Below are 12,399 nucleotides of genomic sequence, written 5' to 3'. Positions count from 1 at the left end.
AATGATCTCGCATGATGTTCATTGATACTTCCTAACCTGCTTGGGTGCTGCTATGGATCTTTTAACTGAGTGAAAACAAAATCTACAAGAACCTTTTTTTCTTCCATAACGGACATTTTGTCTGGTATCCCATTTTCCGTTTTGCTTTACTTTACTTATTTTTTTTTCCTGTGGATCTTAAGTAAATGTTTTTGTTTGTCTCTGGCCATTGTGGGTTTTGGTGAGTTCAGGAGATGGGGTCTTAGAGGCTCGCTCAAGTCTTACCTTGATCTGAAGCCACGTCTGGCAACTCAGGGAAGATGTTCAGGGGCTGGAGTTCACAGGTCACTCCCCTGAGGCCCGCTCTAGACCCCCTAAAGTGGAACTCAGTGACACTCAAACATCTGGCCTGGTGGATTTTTGCTGTGGGCTTTGTGGCAGGGTCAGAACCAAGTGCGGTGGAGAGTCTCCACCACATTCATGTGTCCCATGGAAACAAGCGTCACCATGTAGTGCCTATTGCTATCCACAGATCACCTGCATCACTAAGAGCAGGACACAGTAAGTATTTCTCTATAGTGTCCTCATCGTTGTGTCTTGATTAAAAGGTTCAGTCTTGTTTTGGCCTTAAACAATTCCAATGATTCAAAGCTGACTCATTCTTCATTTAATTATTGGTTAAGTGTTTTCTATGGCTGATTGGGATGAGTTTAGACCATGCTCTGCTTTATTTGTTTATTTATTTATTTATAGTTTGTCTCAGCTAAACACCTCCCTTCCCATGCCTGGGATTAGCCATATCCATATCTCCAGATGCTCCACTGTGTCCAGATTAGACTGGATTAGAAGGATGTGGTGCTCCATGTTGCCCCTGGGTGTTGGGGATAGACAAAGATGAGTTGCTTGAAGTCTTGCAGGGTGTCAAATTGTATATGCCCCCTACCTACAGTGCATAGTGTTGATGAGACTCTGTTTTTTTTTTATTTTCTGTGAGGCACAATGGCTCATGACAGTAACAAAGAGAGAAAAAAATCTATGAAGAATCATTTAATCTCAACATAAGTATCTACGGTAGACTACAGTATAGTTGTCTCAGTAAAATACTAGTTTTAGAAAGAAAAAAAAAAGATTTCTCTAAAAGTTTTTAATCACAGTATTTTTTATGTTTGGGGCAGTTTGACAAATAGGGAATTCAAATACTCTTCAAATTGAGTACTGCCCAAGCATTTTGAGTGACGTAATGAATTCTACTGTTACACTGACGTAATGCTGAGGTACCCTGGATTCCATTGAGTAGGCAGTTTGCACCAAATCTCTTGCTTATTGGTATGTATTCTCTAAAAAATGAACAATTGAGTGTTGAAATGTAAATGACAGCTCGATTGCAGAGCGCTGTTTGAACTTTGAGTATATTTTTGCAGGTACAGGATGAAATCACAAACAATACCTTCTCCCAGAGGACTGGGAGACTTAGCTGCACCAACATGAGAGTCAGTGCCCCTCCATCATGAAAAGAGACAGTAGAGGTTTGCTGGCCCACATGGATAACAAGACAGGCAATTAGACATCTCTGCCATAACCTGTCTTGTGTTGACAGCACTCTGCTTGCACTCTGAGCTCTCAGGACCTGAGGGCATGTGGATCAGGGAGTTCCTATGATTTAACATAATAGTTGTTGTAGCTCCTTTATCATGTGCAGTTTTGGTTGATCAGCACAGAGAGTGTATTATTGCAAATTAGGATGACATGCTGTTCAACAGCGTACCTGGGTCTAAGACAGAGCCTTCCATTGTTTAAACTTGGTGCTGTTAGGTGAACTGTGAAGATTTAATTTCCTCAGTGGTTGATAGTTACATGGGCTGTCTTTTCACTGCAGCAATTAGAAGTTTATGGCTCAGTATACTTTGTACTCAGGGAAGGAACTGCGTATTTAAAAATCATAGGCATCAGGTTTGATTTAGTACTCTTTGGATGTGCCTTTTTTGACTTGGTGCAAATAATTTTCATGCACCAAGACAATAAAAATGAAGCATTTTGATCTTCTGAGATGTTGTGACCTGTCTTTGTCTCCATTTCATGTCTCTCAAAAAATGTTATAGTCACAATATTATACATACAAAAATTTGCAATATTTACCTAAGTCCACCTATATTTTGCTGCTATCGTCTAATTGAATCCACCATTGTCTCAAGTTATTTAACAACATGAAACTGATATTAGTTAGAAGTGTCTGTTTCATGAAAAATGCTCTTTTGTTCACCAATATAAATATAATGAATTATTATTATTGCTGTGCTCTTGTGATGTTCTATGGTAGATATATTAGATATTCTTCTGATTTAGGTCGTGTTACTAACATTGTTGTAATAAAGAGTGTTACTATGTACATATCAGTGAGAACATCCTTTTTTTCCTCAGGTATTCAACTCAAAAGTATGTCATTGATGTATATCCTGATGCATGCTCAATAATCATTGATTTATGTGAAAAGAAGAAAAAAATCACCATGGTCAGGGTTTATGAAATTGAGTTGAAGTGTGATGCATTGTTTGTTTAGGGCTAGCAGTAATGAGGTTCAGACACTATCAGCTGTGAGTACCAGATATGCCATTCATCAAATATAGACTCCCAGGGGTGATAGTCCTCTTTCCCAGAGATGGATATCCTACTTGATACGCTGGATAACTAGGTTATCAGATTTTTTTTTTTCTATACCTGCTGTTCTTACACATTATACAGTAGATAGATAAGATGCTCAGATCAATAGAAGTGTTTAAGTGAGCTAAACTGCAAATCTCAGTGCATTTCTTCAAGCATCTACTGCACACAGAACTAAATAACATTGTAATGTATAACAAGTGATTCTCATCAATTTGGCAATTTCTATTGTCTGAGTGGAGGACAATGTGCTTGCCCTGTCTCCACCACTTCCTTTCCCACTGTTGGGGATAAATGTGTGTCATCCAACAGGAAAAATTGCCCATATGCTCCTGCAGGGACTCAGCCTCCAGATTCATAATGGTTATGCATCCTACTTTACACGTCCACGGTAGCACCCAACCCAACACCTGCTCTGTCAATTGCTGCACAAATCACTTCTGTATCTTAAAACTTGGTTTGTTCAAAGTCAGTGAAGCTATTTATGTGGTTATAATCAATTTGAATGCTCTCCAGCTTCACAGCTAATGGCTGAATGGGTTAGAGACTGTGCTTGTCTGTCCTGGCATTGCTGCAGAAAATAAATGAGCAGGAAAAAAAAAAAGGGAGCCATAAACAAAAGAAGTTGGAGAAGAAGGAGAACAATAGCTGAAGAAAGGGCAGAAAAGAGAAGAGTGAGGGGAAAGAGAGAAGATGGCAAAATGTGATGATCTCTGGTGATGCCTTGCTGCCAGCGTGTTGTGGGCTTGTATAATATAATTACTCCCATGTCTCTGAACTGATGTCATTCTGCGATAGTGCGAGGATGACAGTATCTTTGCCTCGGCGAGGCAGCAGAGATGATAGCTGCCCCGATAAGGATCTGAGTACATGTTCTTCTGCTCTAGAGGGAGCAGAGGCAGTTATTGACCCACAAATGAAAGAGTGAAGATTGCAGTTGTTTTACTCGCCTTTTCCTCTGATGTATTAGAAGATAAACACCCTTTTTTATTTGTGTGCTTTGTGTCTTTAACCTCCTTGAATCTCACCAAACTTGCCTGTCTCTTTTTGCTTTTTTATCTCCTTTCTTCCTTCTCTTTGCACTTCACTTCTTCTCAGTCACTCTGCCTAGCTCCTTCTCATCACCCTTATTGGTCTGCAGAATCCATCCAAGCAGAAAGAGTGGGCAGCCTTTTGCGCCTGTAGTGGTCTGTGTGTTTTTGTTGGTAACCAAGCTATGGTTGGCGTAAAGGAAAATGAGACCTGACTGTGCGTGCGGTGGGCAGTGAGAGGTCAGCTGAGTAATGTGTCCAGTTTCAGATTAGAGACTTGGATGACGAGAAGACAGAAAGAGATGGAGAGACCCTTTTTCTGACTAAAGGGTATGTCTGTTCCTCTCATATGCATAGGTCCCCGAGGAGTATGAGTTACTGAGCTCATCACCCATAGGGCACCTAATGATTCACCAGCAACAGTGTCATCTTTCTTAGTATAGTCCCTTTTCTTGTCCAGTTGATGTTTTGTTTATTTCAAATCTGTTTTTCTTTTGCAAAGGTGTTAGTTAATAAAGAAAAAAAACATTCCAGAGGATCTGACTTAACTTTGTTAGATTTTTTTCTACCTGGAGTATTGAGCATGCATTAGGATATTGTAGAGATCAACAAAAAGCAGCCTCACCAATAGCTCTCCTTGTGTGAAAAGAGAATCCTTCACTTCTCTCATGCATCCTAAGGGGTGGAGATATATATATATATATGTTTTTTTTTTTAAGAGTAGAAGCGGAAATTCTTACTTGAAAGGGCAGCTCTCATCTGATATTAAGAAGCTCGTAAGTGACTGTTATGTTTAAAATTAGTGTTTATGTACAAAGTAATTATTTTCAGATTGCATATCCAATATAGGTTTTATTTGTTCAAGGCCATCAAATTTGTTCATAACTTTATTATTAGCAATCCTGAGAATTACCGGATCCAAGTAAACAGTTACTGGAATGCACCCTGTCAAAATGAAAGTTCCCAAATTAAGCCCCGGATTGGTGTAAAAACGATTGCCAAGTCTTTGTGCAAGTTAATTTGCCTGAGCGACCAATGAGGAAGGGAGCAGCCGAAAGAAGAAGAAGGAAGAAGTCAGTTTTTTTTAAATAATAATAATTATTAACAAGATAAAAAATATGCACACAAATATGTTTTGCTTTAAAATTACAAAACGCTTCCATTAAAATGGACTTATTCTAAAAATAAAACAAGCTGAATTATTTTCCTGAAATATTATGGTAGTTGATTTACATGAGCAGGGTGAAGCACACATTTATAGTGTTTGTTGCTGCATTTTACTGGCACTGCTGTAGTCCTCCCTTTGAACACTAGGGTTCGCTAAAAAAAGCACCAAAACGTTAGAGACACGTTCTTCAATATAACATTTTTTTTTTTTTTTTTTTTTTTTGTAATTGTCGATGTTTATATAAAAACACTTACTTTCAGACGTTTTGTTTGATCTAGATTAAATCATAAAAATTGTGCACATGTGTGTCCGTGAATTGGCATAATTCAGGTAATATTTATATCTGTACTGATTACTTTTTATTGCTGGTGTTAACACAGCCTTAACAAGTGTAAAAAAGCAACATGATAAAAGCTTCTAATGTCACTCGTTGTTTTAGCCTGAAGTTGTTGTGTTACTAACACCGAAATTGGAAAAAAAAATAATAATAATCAAAGATTTTCAGAGGAATTTTGTTGTTTGAAGACCTTTGTGTTATCTTATGTGGGTTGTGGCAATTTTTTATATGATATTTAGTAACTTATATGGACAAATGAGGGAGGCACGGTGGTGCAGTTGGTAGGGCAGCCACCTCTCAGCGAGAAGGTTGCCAAATCAAATCCCAGCCGGGGACCTTTCTGGGTGGAGTTTGCATGTTATCTCCGTGCATGTGTGGGTTTTCTCCGCATACCCCGGTTAACTCTCACAGACCAAAAACATGCATGCTAGGCTGATTGGTAGCTCTAAATTGTCCCTAGGTGTGAGTGAGAGAGTGAATGGTTGTTTGTCTCTTTTGTCTCTGTGATGGACTTGCGACCTGTCCAGGGTGTACCCCGCCCCTCACACAGCGATAGCTGGATATGGGCACCAGTGGCCCCGTGACCCAAAAAGGAAGAAGCAGATAAAATATAATGAATGGATATGGACAAATGCTCACATTTTTTATTTTTTATTATTATTTTTCATAGCTTTTTTTTTTTACTGGTATAAATCATTTGAGCACAGCAGAGCTATGGTTCAGGATCTACCCCAAGGGTAATTTGGCCTGTGATGAGGTTATGGGGTCAAACTATTGATTTGAGGACAATCACTCTCTTTCAGAGCTTCAGCCACAACTCTGAGCTGCTGGCAGACATGTAACTTAGCAAAATGACTTAATAGTATCAAAATGTTCAACAGTATTATAATATGTTTGAGACAAATGTCATATATTTTATTAAGGATTCACAAGATGAATACATCAGATTTGTAAACACTATTGCATCACTGCTGACCGGTACCACATGGAGATCAGGAAGTGAGCAGGAGTGATGCAGCATGTCAAAGGTGTTAAATATGCTAATGAAACAGCTCCGGTCGTCCTCCACAGTCCATTCAGCTTGACTCAACAAATGCCTCTGCATCTCATGGGGGTGGGACGAAAATAGAAAATAAAGAAAGCAAGCAATATAAATAACATGGAGATCAAGAATGCAAAAGCGCACATTATTTTATCTAATCTGAATTGAGTTCAGTCACCCCAGACAAGCCTCATTCTCTGTCATCGTAATGAGGCAGCAGCTATCTCTGTGCCAGTCGAGCCTTTAAACACACTCACATGCACATCCTCTAAGAAACGCACGCAGAGAGCTCACCGAGCACACACTCAAGCCAACGCGTTATCTCTTTGATCACTTTGAATTATTGTCACAGCCAAGTGTGGATGAGGGTAGTTGAGGCTATTTGCAGATGTGCACATAAAAAATATAAAAAAAACTATCTCTGCTTTAACATAGTGGATAGATATAAGGACTGATTGTAAAGAAAAGTATGCACTTGGAGAGTATAACTGTCCGTATGCATCTATGTGTCTTATATCAGTGCTGCCATTGAAAGTAGGAGAAACACCAGAAGATGAGGATGCATTTAGTTTTCTTAAATTCCACATTTTTCTTTGGAAAGACATGTTCAGTCCTGTTTCCATGGGTTGATTGGCACCCGTGTAATTATTCTCAGCTTACAAATCATTACCTAAGAACCCTATTAACTTGTATGTTGGTTTAATGATAGTGTCAAATAAAAAAAGGTTTAAATGATGAATGACGGCCTTGTGTTACAATAGTATTCTTTTGTAGGAACTAAAAATGTCATAACTTTATTTTTTTTTTTCTTTTCAATTTACAATTGCTCACCTGCAAGCAGCAAAGCAACACAAAGAAAGCTGCCCCCTAATCCACTCTAATAGGATTGTGTGGGATTTCACCTTTCCCATTGCTCCTTCCATTCCTTGGAGCCTCAGGCCTGCTGGCACAGGCTGATAAAAACACGCCCGCCTAACACCGAAGTGCAAGTTAATATTAGCATATATTTTTCCAACACAGTTTAAAAATACAATGCATACCCACACATACTTTTTTTTTTTTTCCATCTTCTTTTCTGTTTATATATTTGTTTGTTGGTAGATTTCGCAGTATTGGTGCAGGTCAATTGGCACAACTCAAATGGAGCTTTTACATTGCTTGTTGATAAGGGGGCGGCATCGCTGCACAGAAACGTTAAGGGAGTTTATATGCTGCACAAAAAAACCTCCACACATCTTGGGACATGCAATGTTTAGCTCTGCTGATCCCTTGATCCTCTCTGATTCATTTAGACGTACAGTATCACCACCGTAAGATATTCCTCTAATTAAAGAGCATCTCACCACTTAATTTAAAAAGTTAGGTTATTCCCCACAAAGTAAAGCAAACATTTAATCTTGCAATTAATTCTCGTTGTCCCATGGGTATGACTTACAACAGCATAAGCAGTAATGAAGAAGCAGTGCCGTGCCAGGAAAATATGAAAATTACTGCACATATTTGCACATAAATCATGTTTTTGTGGTTTAAATTCAAGTAAAGACTAAAATTTCATTTGCAATTTTATTTTTTTATATATATAAAATATGAAACTCCAAGTTAAATTTGCTCAGTAGCTGATTTGTGTGCATATTTGTGTTCACTGTTTGCACTGAGCAATGCTTTTTATGTATGAAAGTGTTTATGGTCCACTTAACTACTACACATGTAAACTGCTTTGCCTCAAGTCAAACTGAGGCTTGATAAATAAGAAAGACAGGGAAGCGTTTTACTAGATACTTTCTTTTGAATGCAGGTGAACATGCAGATGGATGAAATCAGTTTTTATTAGCCCACCTGGGGCATTTTTCTTTTTTTTTTTTTTATTGTTTTTTGCAATAACGCAGGTGCAAGCTGAACAGTGTGTTGGGCTTGATTTGGTAAAGTACAGTGGCTCTGTTCTGTCTAAAAGCAGCTTCTTTCTGAGAAGAGAATGTGGTTTGAGCTACAAATGGTGATGGGCAGCAGTTGTTTCTTGTCTCAGATGAGCGCTTTGGCCACCAAGTGTTTGTTTGTCTCTCACCTCCACTGTAATTATCCCACACTTGTTTTTTTTTGTTTTTTTTCTAATCAGATATGCAGTCGTTCTCCACATCTGCTGGCACTTTAATGAAATGACTCCAAGGTTTACATGCCGTTTGGAGGTCGTTATGTTTGGCGCATGCTAGCACAGAGACGTGCTGAAACTAAAAAAAAAAGCCCTCATATCTGATACGCAGTCAAATTGGGTTTTAACTGAGAGTTTAACAAAAATGAAATAGAGTGCTTGATTTTACTCTGAGCCTACCTTTGATATATTTGTTGGATGGTGCACAAATTAAACTCTGGATGCAGAATAATCTAATCAACAAATTGCTGGAGAACAAAATGGCTGACCTAAACGGAAAGAAAGGGAACATTGTGTCTGAGGAGCAAATGAGGCAAGTGATGATGAGAGAGTAAATTAGAAGCTGTCGATACTGTGAGACACTTCTATCGGAGCCAAGGCTGTTGGCGGGAGAGGCAGATATGCAGCTGGTCAGGGTAACAAAGGACCCGTTTGGTGTATTGCCCCATTAAAACACTGGGTCTTGTCAGCTCTGCTTAGACGTGCCCCATTCTGCTCCACGAGGCAGGGGCTCATGTATCACTTTGGATTTAAGGGAACAGAGCATGGCCGAGGAGGGGGGCAGAAGGGTGTGAGTGACACTGGTCCACTGAGCATTCGTAGCATAATGTTACCAGCCCAGGGGGTGAAACTTTACCTCAACCATGAATTGATGGTCTTCTGCCATGAAAAGTGAGGGTGGTTGCGTTGGCTTCCCTGGGGCCCCGTCATGATGAGGTGAAGGCTTATCTCTTCAGAACAGTGAGAGGGTGAAATATGTTGGAGTGCTGCAGCAATATAATGCAGGGATGTCTTGGTTCACAGTTTCTATCAAACGCAGCAGCTCAGCAACTCTTACAGGATGCGAGTCCGTCTTCGTATACAACACGATGTGCAAATGTTCAAACAGCTGTTGGTCACTCTGAGTTTGTCAGCTTCACTGCACAGCCCTTTAAGCCACAGGCGGAATATATGTTCAAGTTCAATGGAACTCTGTTAGTGGAAATATAATTTTAATAACTAGGTCTGTTGCAACTATACAATTTTAGAAAATACCATGCTTAAACCATCAAATTAAAACGGAATCATTTATTTCTAAATTATGTGTCACAGTTTCAGTTTAGTTAAAATCCGTGGTCCTTTAGAGCAGTGGTTCTCAAACTGAGGTCCCCAGACGCCCGGGGGTCCACAATTTTATTTATTTATTTTTATTTTTACAAGCACATAGATGTTTACTAACCCATTAAAATACACCAAAATGCAGGAAGTCGCATCAAACAATTTTCAGTCAGGTCATCTGGACAGTTTTTTTTTTGTTGTGTGTTGAAACGTTTCACCTTCCATCCAGAAGGCTTCATCAGCCAAGGAAACACACAACACAAAACTGATTCTTCCCCCAACAGATTACTCCGAAGTGGAACAAACCAGTTATGTTGATGCTAAGATGGTCTCTTTGGCACGCCCCCTCCTCTGGTGCCAGCCCTCTTCCTCGTCGACAGTCTTGTCAAACTGGGTCAAAACCAACAAAGTCCATGCTCAATAATCCAGGTGTACAATCCAACAATTTTCAGTCAGGTCTAATGGACAGTTTCTTTTTTTTTTTGGTGCTGAAACGTTTCACATCTACTTAATTCAAAAATTTCTGAGGGAGGACCACGACACCCCCCACACAACCCTCCCCACCCCACTCGCCACTCGCCGACCTGCTCGCTATTTGCATTCCGGCATCGATCAGTTTACAAATTAAGCCTCATTACTTGGTATGACTACTGCTGTGATGATTCTGTTCAGTCTTATGTAATCATTTGAAAAAAGTGGCAATACAATATTCACTGTGTGAACAGGTAACGTTTTAACGCGTTTTTTTGTTTTGTTTTGATACTGTTTATTTTCTCAAATCTGTAATTTTTGGAAGTTGAAATTAAAAATGTTGTTAATTAAGTGAAAAATACCCCATGTTTAAAAGTATAAAAATTGTATTAACACTATTAAAGAAAGGGTCTTAAGTATTTATGCTACACAAATATTTCCATTGCGTTAAAGAGACAAATTGAAGACAATTATTTAATAAACAAGAGAGTTAGGAAGGGGTCCCTGAAACATTTTCTCCCCTGTAAGGGTCCCTGAACACAAAAAGTTTAAGAACCCCTGCTTTAGAGTAGTTTTGAATCCCATTTATAAACTAGATAATGGTAGCATTAGTGTAAAGCAACATGAAGCAGAAACACCAGACTGTATACGCACTCCTTTACTGGCTCTTTGCAGTAAATGTGCCAGGAGATTTGCTGCTACGTTTGCACTTTGTCTAACCCGCAGGGTAAGGTAAAGGGTCCTAGATGGAAAATGGCCACAAGAAGTTCAAACTGCTGCAGACATTTGTGTTTTCATATACCACCAAATACAAACACCTTTTGTATATCTCGGGACAGCAGTGAACTGAGTGCGAAAACAACTTAACTCACAATAAAGCGTGATACATTTGATATAATCAGGTTTTTTTTTTTCATTTCACTTTATCTCAGAATTCATTTGAGCATTTTCTTTCCTTTGTTCATCCAGTAATTTGTATTGACTGAGCCTTTAGGTCTCAGACATGTGAAGCTTTTCCTTCTACTTATTGTTAGGTTGAATCATTTTGGAGCCTGCATCTTTCACACTTTAATAAGAATGACCAATCACTGGGTCAAGCAGCAGTGCCCCACTTTCTGTCTCTACTTAATTTAATTACATCATATTAGTAAAGCAGAGAGAAAGGGGGCAGCGGGAAAGCATTAATCCTTTGAAGTTTATTTAGTATAGGCAGGTTGGACACCGTCAGCTGACTTAAACAGATTTTCTGCTTTGGGATTGTCTTCATTAGAAAGAGCTTAAGGCTCACAGGTCACTGGACATGTTAAAACAATACAGTAGAAATGAGCAAATTTAAATATTTAACTACTCTAAATTTGGGGGTAATTCAACTTCTTAATATGTATATTTTTTTAATGCATACTGTATATTTCACTTTCATGTTAATTCTTATTTGTCTAATCAATTTTAAGAGTGAATTTTTACATTTTTAGCTAACATTTAAAGGTTAAAATACAACATTGTGGTTATATTAACATTGCCATATTACTATAACTAACTAGTGGCACTCTGTTTCTTTACTAAATGTGTAAATTGTATTTTAGACCCTTACAATATATTTAGTAATTAGTTCAAATGTTGGTTTGTATTAGCAATTAGACAATTGGCCAAGAGCTACAGATGTTTATAGTCACTATGCTGCATAGATACCAATATGTCCAGACTTAATAAGCCAACACAAAATGAGCACACAGTCTGCATTCTGGGTGGATTTAGCCTTTGTGTTCATTGTGATTGTTCTGACTGCAAGTAGCTCCAGTTTTCTGATAAAGACTGAAAGGCGGATGGATTACTTACAAATGATGGGAAACAATTAATACAAGTATAATGAAGCAGCACAAAATGTTGCATACAGTGGTGGTTGAATGTTTGTGAACTCTTTAGAATTGTCTATATTTTTGCATAAATATGACCTAAAATGTCTTCAGATTTTCACACAAGTCCTAAAAGTAGATAAAAAAAAAAAAACCCAGTCAAACAAATGAGACAAAAATATTATTGAACATTCATTGAGGAAAATTATCCAATATTACATATCTGAAAATATGATTATGTTTTAGGTCTTATTTATGCAGAAATATAAAAAAGTCTGAAGTACAGATGCACAATATTGGATTTTAGCCGATATCTGATATTACAATATGTTAAAATGCATTTGGCCGATAATCGATACCAATACCAATATATATATTTTTTTCCCTAGACTGACTTACAGAGGCTACACAGCTTTCTCTGCTGTGGAATTAAAATACTACAATATTCTGCATGGTCTGTCAGTTTGGCCTGCTACCAAATGAAGATGTCAAAAAGGGGGCTGAAAATGATGTAATACTTCAGCTTGGTTTATGTTTAATGTCAAATTTAAATGTTAAATTTTATGCATTATATATATATATATATATATATATATATATATATATATATATATAT

General features: G+C 38.1%; 1 protein-coding gene across 4 annotated transcripts in view; it reads left to right on the top strand.

The window, feature by feature from the left end:
* The first annotated feature begins 211 nt into the window (after positions 1 to 211).
* The window catches only part of LOC119411734 (neurexin-1a-beta), a 144,759-nt gene continuing 132,571 nt past the window's right edge, over positions 212 to 12,399 (top strand). For all 4 annotated transcript variants that reach the window (XM_037678686.1, XM_037678677.1, XM_037678671.1 and 1 more), the window contains exon 1: positions 212 to 540. In XM_037678686.1, coding sequence (XP_037534614.1) covers positions 300 to 540 — 241 coding nt within the window. In that variant the 5' untranslated portion in view covers positions 212 to 299. The remainder of the gene's footprint in view (positions 541 to 12,399) is intronic.

This window comes from Nematolebias whitei, chromosome 1 (assembly GCF_014905685.2).
Source record: "Nematolebias whitei isolate Nwh7 chromosome 1, NemWhi1, whole genome shotgun sequence".
In the NCBI taxonomy this organism is placed as follows: domain Eukaryota; kingdom Metazoa; phylum Chordata; class Actinopteri; order Cyprinodontiformes; family Rivulidae; genus Nematolebias; species Nematolebias whitei.
Note: the sequence above shows the minus strand (reverse complement) of the source record. Positions and strands in the feature narration are given on the sequence as shown.